The sequence below is a fragment of the Strigops habroptila genome, chromosome 11 (assembly GCF_004027225.2).
Source record: "Strigops habroptila isolate Jane chromosome 11, bStrHab1.2.pri, whole genome shotgun sequence".
In the NCBI taxonomy this organism is placed as follows: Eukaryota; Metazoa; Chordata; class Aves; order Psittaciformes; family Psittacidae; genus Strigops; species Strigops habroptila.
In genome coordinates this window covers 4,850,523-4,871,846 of record NC_046360.1, presented here as the reverse complement: position 1 = coordinate 4,871,846, position 21,324 = coordinate 4,850,523, and the positions used below count along the sequence as shown (strand labels likewise).

The window sequence follows — 21,324 nt, the reverse complement described above, 5'->3', positions numbered from 1 at the left end:
ACAGCCCAAGCAGTATCATATCAAATGCAAGTCTCACATTGTGTTTAATCAGACAAGAGAAATTACAGCTCCAATCTCCATATATCTCTATCCAGTGAGAAAGTAAGGAGTGGAAGGTGTAGATAAAGCAGAAAAATGAATAAGTTGCTTAAAGGGAAAGAAAAAGACAGACCTAGCCACACAGTTGGGCATTCATGCAATGTAGATCTGAAGTTCTAGTGCAACCAACACTTACTCACTTACTTTAACTAGAAGTTAAACAGAAGAATTAAGGTTCGACTTAGGAAAAGCTGGAAAGCATCATCCTGTCCCTAGAGTGTGGAAAAAAGCATACATTTTACAGCTGCTGTTTCCCAATCTCTGCTCCACACAGCCACAGTTACACTCTGCAATGACATCATACTTGTGTCTATAAGAAAATCTGTTCCAAATACACTTCACAGCAGGGCAGGGGTCCCAGCAAATGTTGCTCGGGGACTTGTGGTAAGTCTGTTTCAAGCACACACACATGGTCAGTGAAGCCATTTGCCAGGTTTGAGTGGTCAGAAGGCAGCAGCACACACTGCCTTGCTGAGGCAGCAGTGCAGAGACAGCCTTCATGCACATCCATGTTTTAAGCCTTAGATAACATACTTGAAAGATGTAAGAAGCATAAACAGTCAGATTTAATAATTCTCTACCAAAAGCAATCCAGATTCCAACTTTCTCCAAAATACCTATCTAGAATGAATTCCCGCGCAGGGCTCTTTTCTACTCTGAATGATGAAGCTCTAAAACTGTACAGAGAGTTTTGCCTTTCCCCTTCCGGACCCGCCAAATCATAAAAATATGCTCAAATTGAGTTGAACTCCATTTGTGTTTCTTATTTTTCTTTATTTATAGAAAAGAGAAATAAAAAGTAAAAACAGTTATCCATTGGACAAACACTTGAGTACATGTATATTTCAGAGCAGCAACTGTGATTTTTAGTACAACTGATTTTCTTGTGTTTGTAAAGACTCAATTACTACAACCCTATTGCATTTTCCCCATTCTTTTATATTTCTGAATCTGAATCAGTTGAGTATTTGGTGAAAAGGCAAGTCATAGAGCAAACGTAACAAGCCCAGACGGCCCCCTAAGCACCATTTAAACAATTATCAAAGTAACATTCTTATCCATTGAGACTTTTCTTGAGCAGAGAAGGACACAGGGATGTTCACTTGCTTTTGCCATGAATCTGTTAAATTTCCTCCATGAATAGCTAGGACTTAAATAAAAAGACATAATAGAAATGAGTAGCAGTGGGATATGTGGAGGCGGATATAATTATGCAACACAACAGGGCAATCATTGCCTTTCTGAACAATAAGAGCTTCCTAGAACAAGAAGTTCTTGACCATTTCCCATTCCCAGGAATCGCTCTTACATCCAGCCGAGATCGAGCCATGACTCACTCTCATTTAGCACTATGAGAACAACAGAGTTGTTGTGACTCTTTCTATTGAGTCCTCTTACCTAATACATGTACTGTATAACATTAGGCAAGGCATTCCCCAAAATGACACCTTCTGCTATTAGTTTTACTAACATGGAAGAAAGCAGTACTATCTCTAAACCAGAATAATGAGCATTATTTAAAACGTACTTAACTATATGATTCACGTTAAATAACTCTGCAGAACTAGGAAAGCATCATCTAATTCACATCAAACAGGTAAGCAATTAGACCCTTTCAACCATATTCATTGCAGTACAAAACACACTCCCATCTGCAGGATTAAAGAGCATTTCATAAGGCATAATCTTGATTTTAAAGGTTACTGCACATGTTTAACTTTGGCCACAGCACACACAGGTAAGTGTCTGAACAGTCTTTTTGCAGAACCAGGGCTTACAGGTTCTATCCTGTGAACATTTCATCCATAGCATTTTTAATGTCATCATTCCCAATAGAATGGTCTATCAGACTAATTTGTGCTTGATTTTAGTGCAAGGTGGTACAGAGTTATTCCCTCATGGGAAATCCCTTTAATAGTTAACAGATATGAACCTAAGAGGGCTGTAAAGATGTTTAATGAGGATCCAAGTCACTCCAAAACTGTATAGAATATAACACAGACCATGCAAGCTTCTTCTTGTAGACAAAAACTAAGATATGTTTTTATTTTTAAACTCCAAACCAAAAAGATAATTGCTACATTTATAAGAGAACTGGGATGGGGAGAAGGGACAACCCTAGAACACACTTGCGGATGGACCTTCCAACAGCATTTTTCTGTTCAAGAGCCAAACTGCAGAGCTGTCCCCAGTGGGGTAGCACAGGGGCTGCTGGCTGTGCAAACTGAAAGCAAATCACCTCCGTACTGCGAGGGAGGAACTGTTAACACTTCCTTTTGCATCTGCACCACTCCACACAGGTTTTGAGGAACCACAGTCTGAAGGGAACCACGTCGCAGAGCCTTGTGGAGGGGTGCCACAGATTCATACTGCTTTTCATCAGACATTTGAAGGGTTTAAGGCAATGAAATAGAAGTACTAACGCAGGAAAAGTACTGCTACTCCCACCATTACCGGTCGGGAAAAGGATAGGGATTTTGAACAACTGCCAAAAGTTCATGGGATCAATTCAACTTCAAAATGAAGCTGTTTAAGCGCAAAACCAAAGTTAGCATGCCTCATCTGCTATTAGATCTCATTTTCCTTAAGCATTCACCAACACACAGTCAGGGATTGTTTCCACCCTGAAGTATTCGAAATCTAATTAAACATGGGTAGGAGTAAAAACAGAGTTGAAGTAGCTGACATGAAATTATGTGTGTGTTGAAAGGTTATATAGTAGGGCACTAGACTTTCAAGTTTATTGCTCTCTATCCACTACAATCATGACATATTTGCACAGCTATGGCATCCATTAGGTATACACGATGAATAAAAGAACACTTTACAGTGGGGTTTGTGTCAATGTTTACTTTGAGTAAGAAATCAAACCAACTGTTACCATAGCAATGGACAAAGCACCCATCACCTGAGGTGCTATGGAGATTAAAGAATGCAAAGTATAGATGACAGCACAGACATACTTTAGTAACATGGAGAGGTGAGGCACATTAATTTCTCAGCAACTATTCAGGATTTCTTTAAAGAGCTTTCAGAAAATATTAAAATCAACCAGCTGTCACTATCTGCAAGCAGCGGATAAAATCTTCACTCAACAATGACAGTATTTGTGCCCAGTGTTAATTACAATAGCATTGTCTCAGGCAGAGAAGAGAAAAACTCTTAAGCAGTACCCTAGAGTCTTAGAAAATGGAGATTACACGTCACCTTCACACCAGATTGCCACCTGCAATATCCTTGCTAGGGCTTTGAACAGCTTGATTTGAGATACTAACACTTCAGCATGAAAGTCGCTAGGGAATTGCTTTGAAGCTCAATGTCATCCAGCTCAGACCCTAATGGACCTAAGCCACAGGGTTGCTGCTACTCCCTTCAGTGACTCTGTTGGGAAGTTGAGCTTGTTAGGTCTGGAATTGCCACCTTAATGTGTCATCATGAGCACAGCAGCACCCACCAGTAAATCAAAGCCCAGCATCAAGAACACAAGTCACAATACTTGAATGCTGCCATGATGTTACCCGCAAGGTTGTGCGACCCTCCTGACACTAGAGCTGACTTGTGTAACACTGCCTGCTCTCTGTTCTTCTCTTTGCCCTGAGCCTCTCTGTTCAGACCAGCTCTGTTCCCTTCACCAGGTAGTAGACAAATGAATTCAAACTTTAGCACCATCCTTTCATCATCTGCTGTCTCAGAAAACAACATTACAATGTAAGCGTACACTGTCCACTGTCATCATCATACACCAACAGCAGCTAAGTACATATAAAAAACAAAAGTTTGGTCATTCCCTTCTAGTGGAAAACTGTAATCAGGCAGCTATGGAAGCGAAAAGCAGAAGCTAGTGCTAACATGGTCTCTCATGAATGTCTCTAATCCAGAGGGACTAAAAGCAGCCTAAAGCCTGTGAATATTCTCATTACTTTCAACAGGACTAAAATCAGGTATGTTCCTAAATGACAGGCTCCTACTGTGGGCTGGTGTTTCCTTTCCATAGGAAGAACTCTCTGTGCAATCAGGGCTTTCTCTAAGCTAGACATAACCTCAAGCAGAAAAATATTTTTGTTGCTACTGGTGCTATTTCTACAACCTGCTGAGCCCAGGCACATCAAATGACTCAGTGACTCCAGCAATTAGCATCACAGCACCTCATTTTTCACAAGCTACAGCAAAGCTCAGCCTCCTCTCTAAGCAACCATGCAATCCATAGGAAAAATTAGTTTCCTCAACATAGGATCCACAAATGTCCAATATGGCAAATAAGAAACCCCCTTAAGCTGGTCAGCAACAATATTTGTGCCTTAATGATCACCTTGAAGGGCTGAACTGCGGTCCTCAGCACTCACGGGGGGAGAGTGAAAGACTAAGTATGACATTATGGTCTAGTATGTCAGGCACTCTCATCTACAAAACCAAGTTGTGATTCATAATCCATAACTGTTTATGTTACTGTTTAACGACTAACCAGGGAGGTTGAGGAATCGAGCTCTAGACTGTGGTGTGTGTACCACGTATTCCCTTTAATGAGCCTGTCCCTTGCACAAAGAGCTCAGTCTCACAGCACTTTGGAAATCAAGGCTTACATCTTAGAGCCAGAGCTTGTAAGAAAAAGCAAATCTTTTTAAGCAGCCTGACAGCTGAGAATGCAGAGGGCTGTGCCTGAAATGCCTCTCCCCATTTGTCTTTTTCTTTCTTTTTTCCTCAGATAGACACTATTTCTCAAGCCTTCTTTTCTCTAGTCTTGCTGATCTAAGCAGCAATATGAAAACCTAAAATGATGTTGTTGGAGATGATTAGGCTGTTAGTGCAAATTAACCCCCTGGCAGCTTTGCTAATAGAGACATTTTGTAAAACACCAGGAACCAGACAAACAAACATAAAAGATGCTGAATTCCTTTTTAACCCAGTCTTATCTAAACTATGAATTAAACAGCTTTTCTGTGCACTGAAAACTGTATAGAAATGCAACTTTCTTTTCAAAAGGATGCCACACAGAGCAGCACACATCTCTCTCTGAAGAGACAGCACATACACTGCAGGGTGGGATTTCAAGGAAATACAGAGCACCCCAATGAGGTCCTGAAGGTAACAGCTCCTGACAAAAACTGGAGTCAAACACCCTGTACCTTTTAGGAAAGCTCAACATTGTGTAGAAATTCTCTCAAGTGCAGAGCAGCACTTCCCACCATCCCCATGCCTTCTGTGGAAGTTTCAACTGTGAAGTGCCATAAGAACATATAAACAATTTAAGTTCTTTGTGTATGTGCTGTCATGAGTGAGGAGCAGCAGTCTGCCCAAATAGAAACTTCAATCAATCCAGCAGTTTCTGTCTTAAATAATGAGCCCCTCAAGAACCAATAAAACAATACAGATATAACTGATTTTACAGCTCTCCTCGGCCAGGTACCTACTCATCGATTACCCCCCATACTTCCACCCCAACCTATGACTTTCTGTTGTCCCTCCCAGCATCATTCCAGCAAGTCGCTACTGCTTTCACAGCTTTAACAGATGCACTAGGTTTTGAAGCTTTGTCATACAATTTTCTCAGGGATCCTAACTTCCATTCAGACTTACAGGCTCACACAGTTTCTTGCTTACAGTGGCCTTGGAACCCAACAGCTTGTCAGCTAATCACACTGAGAATTCCCAGGAGATTCCCTAATGCATCAGATCACAGCCTTTTTCAGATAGCCAGAAAACACCTATCTTGGTTCAACTAAAATCTACTCCCAGTAGCACGAAGTTTCCCTCCCTACTGCTGGTTTGGGAGGACTGGGGTGTACATGGCATGATCTTTTAATGAGCCACTATTGTTTCTAATTAGGCAGGTAACCAGGGATTTAATTAACTGTGGTAACTTGAGTCACACAAATGGCTAATAGTCTAAACAGAAATTAAGTAGAGGTGCCTCATCTCATCTCTAAGCAGCCTTGCACATGCACAGGCTTTTGCAATGGTCAGGCAGAGCGGAAGCTAGCGGGAGACAACTGCACCTCAGAGCAGGATTTCAAAACAGAAGGATGAGCCAGAGGCACCAGTGAGCATTTAGCAACACGTGCTGCAGCATAGCTGGAAAAGAAGCCAGGAATGACTTCACTAGTTTGCAGAGACTAAAGGGGATGGGAGGGGAAACTACTTACAAGGGGAAATTTTAACAAGATACCTCAATATGAAGTTTCTGAAACTAATATACACATGCATTTGCCAAAAGTTAACCAAAACCTTCAGCTCCAGCAGCTGAAGCAGCATTGGGAGCTAGCAATTCCCTGGCTGACTGCTAATGCACTGATTTTGTTCTCTTCCATTTATGGCCAACCCCTTTGTGATACAAAGAACATTTCTACAAGTATTACACCACTGAGTTAGTTAATTGTAAGACTTCTGCATGATGTGATTTACACTTCACAGGCAGCTGACTGGGGTGTTAGGGATAACATTTTCAAAAGGGAGGCTATAACTTCTCATCCTCAGTGTGAGTACCCTATGCACATCAGCACCATAAAACTTTAATGCTCAGCTCCTGAACATGTCATGGTCTGAAGCCTCTTCCTGGTTTAACGGTTGCAAAGCTGTGCTTCAATGATTCACTCACAGTCAATCTGCAAATGACTTCCAAAACAAGCAACACAGACTCAGCCTTCTAACAACAAATCCATAGCCTATTTTCAGTACTAAGGAGTTACACTGCATTAGAGATGTCAGTGGAATTGTTCAGGTTTCTCAAGCACCACATTTTGTAAAGGCTTTTAGAGAGGGTCAGAGGAAGAGCACCTGTTTTCCCTTCTTATAGGCAGCTTCAATTTCAAGTTAGTAATCAGTTCCTTTTAAAACATTACCAATCCTGACTCACTGCTACCATAGACTCCAGCAATCTCTACACATGTTCACTTGTTCTGGTAAGAAGCACCTTTTCTCAGTCTCTGTTTAAGGACACCCTCACCAGCTTAGCATTTTGAGGATGAGTCATTTGTTCGGAGGACCCAGCTGTTCTGGTACAACAGTGATGTCCATGAAGAGTGCTTGCTAAGAGCTAATGAAATTAACCTAACTGGAGTGTGATGCCATCCTCTCAAAACAGTATTAACACATTCTCTCAAAATGCTTTGAGGAAGCATTTTTTACGTCACAAATGCTTTTTAAAGTTATATGGGAAATAGTTACCCTTTTACTGTTAGTCTGTCATATTCTCTAGTAAATGACAATTAGGAGTACTTCAACAGACTATCTGCCCACTGCTTACTGAAGCAGAGCATAAGAAATGATAGCATGATTGCTATGAATTTTTAACCACACTTTTACTTTGGAGTAATCTTGAAGCACTTGCAAGGTGCTACTACACTTTGTTACTTGCAAAAAACAGAATCCCCACAGTGTAACAACTTTTGTATGATTTACTGTCACTTGTATTATGTAAGACACAGATTGCCCTGTGGGGACCAGAGACTTGCTATACTGAACGGTGCACAGAGAGCACAGCCCAGTCCCTCCCCTGAATGAAGATGAAGGCAGGAATAAAGTGATCAGCCTAAAGTAACACAGTGAGTCCTGAATAGAAAAAGGAAGAGAACTTCCTAATTAGTGTACAATAAGGACCAGACCACTACCTCTCTTTCATTAACCTGCTCCTCTGTACCCCTGTAGCTGAATTGTTACTAAACCCCAGTAAGAATTAAAAGTTTCAGAAGACTTAAGACAATGAAATATAGAAACCCTTCATCAATGCAGTATATAAAGCCCCTTCAAGCCAGAATTCACAGCTCTGAATACTTTTGCAAACCACCTCTGGCCTAGCACCTGCCTTTATGGGTCCTACCAACACCATAAAACAAGTGGGAAACTCCTTTGATGGGTTGGAAGACTGGGGAAGAGTTTCTCCAGTTCCTCTGAACCCCAACTAAAGGTTCCTACGCAAGCAAATTTCTTCTACTTTCCAGTCTTGACTTAACAATTGACTTTACTGAAAAGAGATACAAAGAAAAATGAGAGCAGAACACTGACTCAGTCAGCAGGTTTACATTTTGTTTATTCAAGATGGAAACATGAATGAAGAAACTGTATCTCAGGTGAGAACAAACAGCACTTTGCTCTCCCGACTGCCTGTCATACATGCTTTATTTTTATATAGTGTAAGTACAAATTAGCCACTGAAAGTTTTATCTGTACCTCAGGATACAAGATGTATGTCTAAAGAGAAGGTTTAAGGCCCTATATAAAAGGCAATCTAGCTTTCAGAGACAATACCTGTGATATTTTTTACAAATATTAAGAGGTAAAACTAGGGGTCTGAATTTTTGAAGACAAGACCTTCTTTGGAACCAAAAATGCACCATAAGGAGGCAAAAACCAAGTGTGAGGGCTTCAAACTCCTCTCCCTTCACATTTCAACAGACATGCTTTTGTGCAGTGAAATCACTTTTAAATATTTAAGTAATGCAAAGCTGCATAGGAAATGAAAAAATGTTTTGTTGCAGTTCACATCTGGAGCCACAAATGCACGCCCAGAAGAGCATCCCACCAAATCGTTGTGTCTCTCTTCATTTCACTCAGCTGCATTAGTTTTAAAATATGAGGCAGCATTACAAAAGTGCACACTTCATTTCACAGTCGGAAATCAGCATTCCATTTACTCTGGAAAATAGGTACTTGGGATATTATGTTCCATGTTATGGGTTGACACAAAACATAGAGTGAACTCAGCTCTGGTTTTGGTTTCGTATAGTCTGGTTAACTTCAGTTTTAGTTGGTCTTTACAATGTCACTTGTGTTTGCAGTGATGCTACCACACTGTAGCATTAAAAACTGACAAACTAACAGTTAAGCACAGGTAAATTTCAGGGTACTAAAGGTTAATCTCACCTATATGATGAAATAAAATGTCAGTACCTAAAATTGAACAGTAATTGCTTGAAAATGTTATTACTTTTGTTTCTTTTACATACAGCAGGTAAAACAGCTGAGGGCAGTGCCAAGCACAGACTGCTCCTCTTGAGTGGTTTACTCCCTAAGAAGGCTCCAATAGGTCTTCCATGCAAACCAGGCAGAATTAGTGCTGGAGATACCCCTGTTTCACGGCCAGTTGCTCCAAAACGGCTATTTATGGCCAGATAACAAAATCCAGTCTTCAAAATACTGGGATTTACAAGTAGGCAGTACCCAGATGTTATAACTACTTTTTCTAGCTATGGGTATTCTGTAGAGCTATCCCATGTGTGCATCTTCCTCTTGGTTTTTAGCTGTTCTCAATACTACACAACATAGCACTGCTGTCAATACTCATTAGGAACTCACATATAAAGCTGCCTCAGCTGATGGGCTTAATAGCTTTCCTCACTGCATTTATCCTTTATCCCTCTTCTAACCTGTAGATTTATTATCACTACTAATTATCCATTGTCTTGGGTTGATTTAGTTTGCAGGACAAAGGTAATCCAGTACCACTGTTTACAACCTACAGCCCTTCAGATGCAATGAGGTGCATTGCAAAATCTGTAATAAGAAGCCTGAGGGGAAAAAAAAGTACCAGTGTCTTTCACTTATTTTCTCTAATCAGGACAGATAACAACTTCATCCCTTTTCTCTTTACTTATCCTGCTCAATACCTCCTGTAAATCGGGTTATCTGGTGGTTCAGCACCTTCTAGAGTGAGTTAGAGATTAGCTGCTGCCCAGCAAAGTAACATAAAACACTTAGCACTCCCACACCTTTAGCTTTGGCCCTGTGCTGAACAGTGCTCTGCCAGATCAAATGTGGCATGTCACGCCATGGAAAACAAATGGAAGGATCCTTTAACGGTGTAGTAGCTGGAAAAGTATTTAGAGCTACAGAACAAACACAGTGATGCACACAGGCCAACCTTTTCAAACTGCCTAGTACACTCAGCTCACCAACTCCCCAGTACTACAAATGGAAATTGAGTGCCCAGTTTCCTGCTTACCTTCAAATATCTCAGCATACACACGCAGCTACGTGTTACTTTCTGAAAGTCAACCTCACAAGAATAGCTTACTTTCAGTATAGTTTATTATTTTTTCCCTTATTTGTAGCCTGCTGGGTGCGAGGGCAGCTCATAAAAGCATTCAAGAACAGGGTCTTGCCCTAAGGATTTTCCTTTCTAATCCTCACAGACAATACACCCAAAAGAATAAGTAGATTACAAAAGTGCATGTACACAGCGACAATCAATCATGGCAGCTCTGCTGAAGCCAATGGTGTTAATTTATAACAGCTCTGGGAAGTGCACAGAACACCTAAATGATCTTTAAATATTGCTAGGTTTTTTTGCTTTTCTGTCCTATACTGATGCTACTTCTGTTCATAGTTTACCCAACTGCTAGAGGAGGCATCAGTAATTTCCCCTTCTGAGCAGCCAGCAGTAAGTGTAATTCATCTCTCTTTTGGAGGCCTAGAAATCCTTCCCCATGGTAGGAATGCAGTGAAATATTCTCTTCCCCACCCTCTCTATTTCTTTAGCTCTTTAATCAAGACTTTCTCATTCATTACTGTTGATAATATATGGCAAACCTGCAACCCCTTCCCATCAAAGTCTTTTAGGAGCAGGTCTGAAAACAGATTTCCCACTCCTGAGAGTGATGCTGACCAACTATTCTCATTTTCTATTTTGCACATAGAAAATGCCTGTAAAGACTTATCAGAGGCAACACAGCAGGACAGGACCTGTAGCCTGTAACCCATTAGTATTGTTTGAACTGCTTTCACAATAGCCCTGTGCTTGACTAGTTGCAAGAAAAGATGATCTGTGTTTATTCAGACAGTGCTCCTACTGCGCTAATGTACTATCATGCATAATTTGCTTCACTCCCTGTCATATTAGTCATTCTCTTTGACTTTACTGGTGTTCTTGGGCTGATAAATTTATAGATACAGTAACAGGATTCTGAATTAAGACCCAACTTAAGAACATGGTTTCAATTGCCATGATTTGTGGGTATGAGGTCATTGAGACCAGTCTACTTTCCTTTTGCCAGAGAAAATTTGTAGCTATTATTCCCTCTCCCCCACCCCAGCAATGATCACACGCTGTTTGCTTCAGCACTGGATGTTGCAATACTTCAATGAATAATATACAAGAAGCAGAAAATAAACCAACCCACTGTGCCTGGGGACAATGTGTGGTGTGTTTTACTTTAGCATGATTAAATGTGAATGCATGTCATAGGATGTAGGGATTGCTCTGCTGGGAACCCGTGAGCATGAGAGTATTCAGCCTCCCATCTAACCAGGCAATGGCCACAGAGAAGGTTAAAGGAGCCCGTAGGCAAACCCAGCATATGCACTGGCTACTCCCTGGCTTCTATATTTGCTTGGCTTTTTTTTTACCTGTAAGATGTAGGCACTTCATAGATTCCTGAGTCAAATTCCATGCTCTTTCACACCTAGGAATTTTCACTGAAGACAATGGATTTCCACCACAGAACTTAAGTCGGCTTTGCCAGCCTTTCACCAGCCCTCAGCCATGAAAACTATGAAAGAAACCTTCACAGCCCACAGAATGAGCCACACAGTTCAGGATTCACAGGATGGTCCCACATGACTTTTGCAGTGGGGCTCAGCTGCCCCTTCCTATTGAAGTGCCAAGAAAACAGTTAAAACTATTTCCGCCTCTTTTATGTGTAATTACCCTCCTGGATACCCTGAGCAAAGCTTCCATCTGATGCCTTAACAACTGCACAGATCAGTGTCTTTGGTAGATACAAGAGACTAACAGACCTGCAAGACAATGTTTTCAAACCCAAGATTGCTCTGGACTATCTCACGTTGATTTTCTTGCCTTTGGCTGTGGAGAGGAGGAAGCACACTGAACAGCCCTGATTTTCAGAACATGAGTCAGTCTATACTACATCTCAAGACAATGACCACCTCCACAGCCCCACCAGAAGCAAGCAAAAGCCATTTTAAAAATAATCTTGGTCTCTTCAGCCTCATGTTCCTGTGTTTGGTTCAAAGTAATTTTACATAAAAATGCAAACCTTCTTTTCTCCAAATGGGTGTTTCAGCAAGAGAATGTGGCCTGAGCTCTGCACAGAACCACCAATCTATCGACAAATGTCAGATTATTCACTTCAAATAAATGTCACCTATTCTCAAAACCAAACCAAAGCCAATCCATTTTGTCCATAGCAGCAAGTCACACAGGCTACTACTGATGTCCAACATTAGTATCTTCTACCTATTGCACCTCTCAGCATGCAAATGATATTGTTTGCCTTGGCAGTGTCAGACTCATTTCTGAGCAAAGAAATATATCAGCAGATTTCAACAAGCTTGTTGATCTTCAGCTCACTTCTCAGGAAAATAAAGACCGTGACACAGACCTTCAAAGGGTGATCCCCTCTCCCATCCACCCAGCAAATACCCAGTTCATTGCCTTTGGATTTCTTCTTTCACCACAGCTACGCCTGTTATGTGGAAAACTATTCTGTTTCTAATACTTTGTGAAAAAGGATTTTCAATAAAAGATAAGCAACAACGTCAGGAAAAAAAGACTTCTATAACGGAGGTTTCACTCAGCAAACAGGTGTCTGAGAGATTATCTCGCCAATTTAACCAAAGCTGCAAACATCAGAACGATTCTGGGATGACTAAAATCCCTCTTTTTTAAAATAGAAGCCTTTTATCTGCCAAGCGACACTTCCTGTTCTAAAGGCTATTCTCCTCGGTAGTTGTCAACTATGTATTAATCTAATTCATATAAGCCTTAGAAATAAATACTTTCATGTGCAGAATCTTCCAGGAAACTCCGATTCCCTGAGGCTTTAAAGAGCAATTGTTGCTTATCACCGTGGAAATTTCCCTTGAATTTAAAGCCTGGTAACAAGGAAAAAAGATACATAAAATATTTCAGTGATTAACAAGTTTCCCAGTCTTTGTCATCTTCAAAGGATTTTCATCTGATCAGTAGGGAAACTGCTAAAGAAGAAAATAAAAGGGAAGTGATCTGACCCAGTAAGGCAGTGCTTGTGTTCCCAGGTCCTGTATTCACCACTCCTGCCCAAAATAATGGCACTCACTTCTAACAGTCCCTTACAATCAACAGCAATATCAAACACATTAGGCCTTAAAGGGTGTAAGTAGTGTTTCTCTTTGCCAACACACAACTACAAGCAGATAGTTAAAACCCCTCCCTAAAGAGGTCTCATAACAAAACCACTCTGTGTGGGAGAGGCCTCTGTCAGAGCACTTAATGAAAAGCAGGTAATTGAAGTTTTGCTATGTTTAAACTCCATGCCTGTGCAATAGAAGCCTGATTTTAAAAGCCATGTAAAGCAGAGAACTTTCCTGGTGCCTTACTGCCCATCACTGTGCAGACATGGCCCCACTAAAGCAGTCAATTGCTGTGTTTTGGACATGGTTGCACAATGTGGGCATGTGACGAAGAGCATGGCATACGTGTTAAAAGCTTCCTAGTGATGGAGGCTTTCAATCCTCTTTGTAGTGTTCAAGGGGGAAAATAAGGTATTTCAGTGGCAAGGAGCAACTTTCAGTGTGGATTTACCATCGAGTTGGTTGAGATTCATACCACGTCCCCAACATCTTTGTGTGCTAGCACATTAGAAGCATGCAGAAACAACCTACTATACCTGAGTATAAACTGATCCACTGTAGAATTGTTGGCAATTGTCACGTAAACGTTTACCACCTCCCCTTGCTTGACAGGCTTTGAGGGCAACCAGACAACAATATTACTATCCAGCCATAGTTCCGTTAGCTGAGAAGTCTCCTGGCCTCGATAGAGGCTGACAGATCCAATCCTCTGTAAGTGGGACATGGTTTCATCCATGCCATCTTTTCCTGGCCGGATAGCATTCCCCTTCCTTATATCCTCAGCGGTACACTCTCCCTTCTCATCTCCCGGTTGAATAGTATAGTAAAGCTCCACAGGGCTCCCATCAAATTGATCTGGTGGCTTCTTACGGCCCGTGACAACCACGGGAGAGTTAAACCAGCTTGGCAGGAGCTCCAGCTCTGCCACACACAGCCCCAGGTCCCCTTTCAGCCTGCAGCTGCCTCTGACTTCCCGCGTCTCTCGGAAGGCGAACACCCGCAGGCAGGGCAGCCGCTCCGTGGTGCTATAGTCATCCCAGTCCCTGCCCACGATGTAGAACAGCACCTGCACTTTGGGCTTGCTCAGGTAAATTTTGTTGCTCATTATGTAGGCCTGAAGTTTCCAGTTATAAGTAAACTTGCTGGCAGATCCAAAAAAGTTGGAAGTTAACATTAGGTCCTGGGGCACAACTTGTTCAACAGAAAAAGGTCCATAGCTGGCGTTTAATACAGGTGGTCTCTTGGCTTTATATGGGAAAAACGATTCCACCCTGGACTGCAAACTGGAATTTCTCATGAAGTCCTGGTTGGCTTCTTTGAGAAAGAAAGATGTCTCCGCACTGAAGATCCGATAGCTCACAGGTAGGTATGTTGGTAATGAAGAAAATCTCTGGTTATTGTTCAAGACCCCTCGACACTCGGTCACTGTTAAGAGAAAAGGTGATAGGAATTAGATCAAATCTGCTTATAGGTTCAAAGGGACTACAGCTTTAGTGGAGCTACTTGGTAAGTTAGGGACAAGAATTATTCCATGCAAAAAATATTTACAGTGTAGCTGCATGTTCAGATGTAGCCAACTTTTTATTTTGCATTACATTCACAAAAGACAAAAAAATGCAGGCTCTAATACTGCTTTGCATTTATCTATGACAAATGTTTAGTCACACAGGTGATGTACAAAGGGTTGTCTACAGCACAATCAATCATTCATGCTCCCAGAGGGAGTAAGAAGAGGAAGGTTCACAAAGCAGAAACAATGCTTGTCCCAATAGCCATTGGACATGGCTGAACTGAGCTGCAGCAGTGCTTTGCTAATATGCAGCAGATCTGGAAAATGTTCATTGAATACTTTGACTATCACCTGGATGAGAAATAAACAGGTTACTTGTCACTCCTATGCAGTGTCTCGCCTCCCTAACAAAATGTCAAGCTAACGTGTGTAAGTTTGCACACACCAATTCTCTTAAGGACTTGTCACAAATCAAAGTCACTCTTCCAAAAGCAATTCTGTAAGTAAACAGGGTGTCTTTTAAACCACCCACGTGCTCACCTTCCCCACTCTTTTTCTGCTTATACCACCCCCTTCTAAACTTTCCACCCACTTAGGAACTTCCCTCCTGCCTTTCTAATCCTTCTGTTCAGTTACAGCATGCATAAGGCATTCGGTACGTCAGTACGGTCCAGTGAACCACAGCTCCCAGAGGACTGCTAATCACCAGCCCTGCAGGAACACTGGCTAGGAGATCAAAGATAGGTTCTGCTCTACAGCCAAAGAAAGAAACTGCTTTTCTAATAAGTGACACACGCACTATTTCACATTCTTCCTCTGTCAAGAACCCTTGCTCTTGCATTACTGTTTCTAGCACTATGGTCTATGACTCCATAATTTAACATTGACAGCTTTCTAAGTAATTTAAATGCAGATGCACATCACAGGCTAGAAATATTTCAAAGAGTACTAATACAGAAGATGCACACAGAGATAAATTAGTACATACTGGCTGATTTTAAGTTTCAGCTGAATATCAGATCCTGCTATAAAGATTAACAACACATACTGTCAAAAGGTTAAATTTGTTACCTAAATTAGAGTAGATAACATTGGAGAACAGTTAAAGCATGTTGATTACCTAATACTACTCATTACACTCTTCCTAACTCATATTAAAAGAGATTAACTATAGGTACAGAAGGTAGATGAATGCATCTACTAGGGAGATGATGCATCTAGTGATAGACTGTCTTTAGTATTTAAAAACAGACCTTGCTCTCAGACATATGTCAGTTCCAATGTCCTTGGGGAATCCTATCAGAGTCAGGACTTATGGTTCTGTGTAAGTTCAGCTCTTTAAGGAAGAAAGCCAACCTTAAGGGCAATGCATAATGCACAGATTCAGCTGAAACTCAGGAACACCTGAAGATCTCTAGAAAGCCCTACAGAGACAGACTCTTATCAGCTTTCTCAGAGGTCTGCAGCTTGAGGATTTTTGCTTATAACAGATTCATTGTCCTTCAGGCATGCTAATTATGCAGCCAAATTTAATTAAATGTTTTCAAGTAATAAAAAATCAGTAGCTATCATTACACCACATGACTGCTGCTGACAGACACCACCTCAATCCTGTTGAGTGTGCACACAGGTAGTGCGCAGGGAGAGCGAAGAGCTCTGGAAGGCAGGTGTTTGGCAATTAAGGAAAAAGGAAAGCAACAAACGTGGAGGAGGAGGAGGAAATCAGAGTTTTCAAAGGACAGCAGCCATAAATTTGAAAAAGGAATTAAGATCTGTTCACTCATGTTTAATTCATGCACCACCACTGGATGAATTAGTTCTCATAAAAGAAAAATGCCATGACTGAGCAAAAATGAAAATAAAATTAAGAAATAAAAGGCAAAAAAAGAAAAAGAGGCCTGTCAATGAAAACACCAGCACAGTGAATTACCAGCACCACAGCCTCTCTGCCAAGCAGATTCACATTTAAAATACAACATCAGTTTAGCACACTGTTACAATCCTGGAAGGCTCCAATCTGCCATCTCCAATGGCATACATTTTAATTCTACAGGAAAGGAGTCTACAGATGCCATCCCCTGAGCTGACAGATTTCCCCTTAGCTGAATCAAAATATTAATCTGTTGGGGTTACATTCCAAAGTGCTGTAACAAATGAGGAGTGCAAACAAGATCCACATTGGACCATGGACCTTTCAAGAAAACGGCAAAATCTACATATTTCTTCTGGTCCAGGAGCAGAACAAGAACTTGGTTCACTGAAACAGCAGCATTTGGTCCCACTTTCCTCTCTAAATCCCTTCACTTGCCCTGAATGATCCTGCTGAGATTTGGTCAGCAGCCTGCAGCCCCTTGCAAAGAGCAGTCGTGTGCATTTACATGACAGGTAGCAGCATTCTTTTAAAAACACCTGGTTTGGTACACAAGTCAGCTTCTTACTGCTCGGTTTGGCTACTGAATTTAGCTTCACAAATCGTGAGCATTTCTTTATTAGGCATCCTCTTGTCTCAGGTCGAGAGCCTTGGTATATTAGAGGGCAGCAAGCTCTAGTTAAAGCACGTAAGCACGTCCATGAATGGTGGCATTACTTGACTTAAGCACACCGGTACATTTTGCTGAAGTTTTCAATAAAAGTAAACCAAACCAAAACCCAAACAGAAATAAAACTCAGCAGGCTGCAGAGATAAGTGAAATCCTGTGATTTCAAAGGGTTGTTCATCAGGATCCATGCTTGAAACTTAGCAGCTGTTTCTCTGCAATTCCCAGGACTTTTGCTGTAGCATGTTATCCTCAGACAGACAGTGGTCCCATTTTTGCAGGCACTCCATTTATCCCGGATCAGTCCCATGGATGAGGTATGTAGGACTTGGCCCAATAGTAAGAAAAACAGCCATGCAAGTCCTGCTTTAATAAGGCAAGCAGCAAAACCTCTGTGGTCAGACTGACAGCAGAAAGAAGAAAAAGCTTTGCTTTTCTGTTGAAGTCTGAAGATTTCCACCCACTTTCATACCACACATAATGGAGTGCTATATTTCCATAGTGATGGCTGTACTTTAGACAATTTATTTAAGCACTTTAAGCCTTTTACTGATAAACCAGTAGTTAAAATTGTCTATTTTATTTTAGTATCTCAACAATGTGACCAACAACTACAGGCCATCACTTAAGGGATTTGTTCTATACTCCTCATCTCTACCCAGTAACCTTCATGCCCTGGCATAATTAATTATATGTTTCTGGAGAGCATTTCTGTATGCTCCATCAGCTCAACCACAAAGTTCTTTATTTTATCAGAGAATTCAAACAAGAGGCCACATTTTTTCTGAGCTTAACATCACAAGTTATTATTTTAAATAATCATTAAGCACAAAATTACTTTGTCTATCTCCATTTCAAACTTTTTTCTGCCCAACCACTGAAACACTTTTCCAGAGGTTCATGTTAAAGCAAGGTGTAAATTTAGGTGTTTTATCCCTATGACAGCATAAGTTGTGGGAGCAGTATTTCACTGCCAGTTCAGCCTCTAACACAGTCACAGTTGTATTAGTGAAATGGATCTCGGTCTCTGGGACAGGAGTGCTCTAAGCACAGTTATACACATAAAACTTACATGATGGAAGTTGAACTTCCTCACTTTAGCTAAAAGGTATAAACATCCCGAGAAAACCCGGGATAATTCATTCAAGACTCCTGATCCTTAAAGAAAGATGCTTGTTGGTCTCCCAAGTGGGCTTAAACAAGTGAAACTCTCCTTTCATGGGCACCCTTACAAACTGAAATGGAAATCAAAAATACAGCCAAGGGTGAGAAAGGATATGCAGAAACAGAGGGTCTGTACTGCTGACTAACTGATTACAGCAGGCCTGACTTACAAGTAGGCAGTAAGTGCTTTATCCTTCTACATTATCAAACAAGAGTTACAACTTGTCTAGAGATGAAGTCCAGTATGGAAAAGATTAAGAGCCATCAAACAAAGCTAGTATTAGCCAAGAACAAAAGTTAAGGCTTACAAGTAATTACTCCTCCTTTCTAACAGCCTGGTGACTTTTTAATCCTTCTTCTGGCATCATATGCTTCTGCAGCACTTCATCTGAGCCCAAACGGGCATCTGTTAAGCACATCACCGGCTCCATTGTGACAGACCAGCTCAAATTCCTATAACCTAGCAAGTTTGTTTTTGGAGCTGGATATGAAACAGCAAATTCTGATCTGTATTATTATTTTTTGGATTCCAGTGTAAGAGGAATTTTCTTTGAGGGGAAATTCATACTGAGCTGAAGCCCTGGGCGCTAGATTCACTGTAAGTCATAAAAGCTGAATATTTTTAAGCCATTCTTTTATGACGTTGGTTTGAAACAACTCTTTTGGACTGGGAATTAAGGGTTTAGACCGTGGGTGGGAGATTACTGGCCAATGGCCATTATCTTCACTGACTGATGTTTGATGAGCCACTGAGCCTTCAAGGAAACCATCTGCCTGTCCCCTCAGCCAGGAGGCTCCTAGCCAGAGAAAGCCAGCGAGAAGCAGAAGACATCTGCCTATGCAAAGCAGGAGTAATGTGAGAAGCTTTCTCTGCACCTTGTATGGCCCTCACAAAGGCACATTTATAATTACTCCTTCCAGGAAACAAACCATCTGAAAAGTGGTAGACAAATTTCTATCCCTCTGTTCTCCTGTTACCCTAAGCACATCAGTACAGCTGAAGCTGCCATCAAGAACCCTGTAACTTTTAACACAGGATTGTCTTCTTACTTTGTGTAAGAGCTTTACTCCCTGCCTTGGTCCTCCATTCCTAAATGTAGCTAGAATGAATGCTGTACCATAATGATTTTTGTTCCAAATTCCATGCCACTGGTGTTCTAAGTGTTTTAACTAAAGAAAAACCCAAACCCACAACCACAAAACCCCTAATATTTTTTATAGCACCAGCACCTAATATCCTGCAAATCCTGTAAATATCATCCCCCCTCCATATATGGACTCCCATTCCCACGCTGCCCCTGCACCCAGAGAGGCTACATGTACTATAAGCACATTATACACACCATCCTTTCACAAACGTCCCCACCCTTGAATTCTCTTCTGTGACTCCACCTTCTACTACAAACCTGTCCTGCTCTTGCAGAGCAAACCACATACTCCAGCTCAGGAAATACAGAGTAGGGAAAGAATAAAAGTAGAAAAGATGCACTTGTATTAGCACAGATGTTTCCTTTTGCCAGAAAATGTCAACAGTTATGTTTTCTGGTTGATTTTCCCTTCATTTTCTATACCAGCACCACATTTAGTGACTTCAGAGTGTTGAAAATCATAGTAGCATGAATTTTGCCTAGAAATAGAGCTCAGCAATTATATTCATTTAGACCTCAAAACAACCTTAGTTGTACTCTCATTCCCTCTTCTTAACATCTAGAAAAGAGAATTTTGCTGTTAGAAAGGCTGAATGGAACTTAAAACCAAATAAGCTCAAATTCATAACATGGAACATTTTTAACTGTGAGGTTGAGTATCTGTTCAACAACAGGAGCAATGGCTTGTTTGTGTCTCCACAGCAAGGCTGGATTCCTTTCTGATAGGCACTTTTTTCTCAGCACAAGTTACTGTTTAAGTACAGGGATAACTGGAGCCTCATACTTCCTTCTGGCTTAAAATCTATAGCTCTATGATCATTCCAAAAAAACATTCTGGGAAAACCTACATTACAGGGTAATTGCAGAACCCACGTTTTCTATTCCTCGTGCTTGCCCTTCAGATATGCCTTCTCATCCAGTGAGAGAACAGAGAGACTCTTTGACTAATTGCACATCGGCAATGTCAAGTGTCAAGTGCTTATGGTGAATGCTTGAGACCAATTTGTGAAGTTAAAAATAAACTGTGGAAAAAAAAAAGCTGCCAAAGAAATCCACACAGCAAAAATATGAGGGAAACTGAAGCCTGTTCTCAAATATCTGTGAGGACCCAATGAGGGCAAGTTTGTCACAAAAATGATTCTAACAAAATTATTTTCTCAGTTCTTTTTAGAATCCAGGTTTCATTAAACTGAGACCTGAAGTGCAAACATGTTTCTAATTGCAGTGTTCTGTTGATTGACCTGGGATGGTATGTTCCTATTCACATAGGAGTACACACCAGCCTTTTTTTAAGCCCAGATGTAGATGGACCCTTTTTAGCCTAGATCAGAGTTCAGTTAAACCACACCACATACAGATTGTCAGGATATGCTATACCCAGTTATTTTTTAACAAATTCCCTATTTTATTTCAGTGGGACAGATTAACTTATTTCATGCAGTATTTGTTAAAATAAAAGCTGCAACAATGATTTATTAAATAGGCTTCTCTCACACACTGAGAGCATATCCTTAATGAAATTTTTGTTTGTATATTACTGCAGCCAAAATCTTCACTAAATCTCAACAGACATTTGTGGATTTAGTACAGAACTGAATGCTTCCCCCCTCCTTCTCTAGCAGAGGCAGAACACAGCCCTTTCAGAACTGCCAGGAGAATAAGAGCATGTAAACCAACGAATGAACAAAGGTACACCAGAACTTCTGCACTTCAAACCAAGCAAACAGTGGGGCAGTCACTAAAACTGAACAATGGGAATTTAAAGTGGATTAAAAAACCATTTCATACAGTGTGTGATTAGATG

General features: G+C 41.0%; 1 protein-coding gene across 3 annotated transcripts in view; it reads right to left on the bottom strand.

The window, feature by feature from the left end:
- TMEM132C (transmembrane protein 132C) overlaps positions 1–21,324 on the bottom strand; it is a 207,296-nt gene that overhangs the window by 133,934 nt on the left and 52,038 nt on the right. For all 3 annotated transcript variants that reach the window (XM_030500747.1, XM_030500748.1, XM_030500749.1), the window contains exon 2: positions 13,698–14,586. In XM_030500747.1, the coding sequence (XP_030356607.1) occupies positions 13,698–14,586 (889 nt within the window). The remainder of the gene's footprint in view (positions 1–13,697; positions 14,587–21,324) is intronic.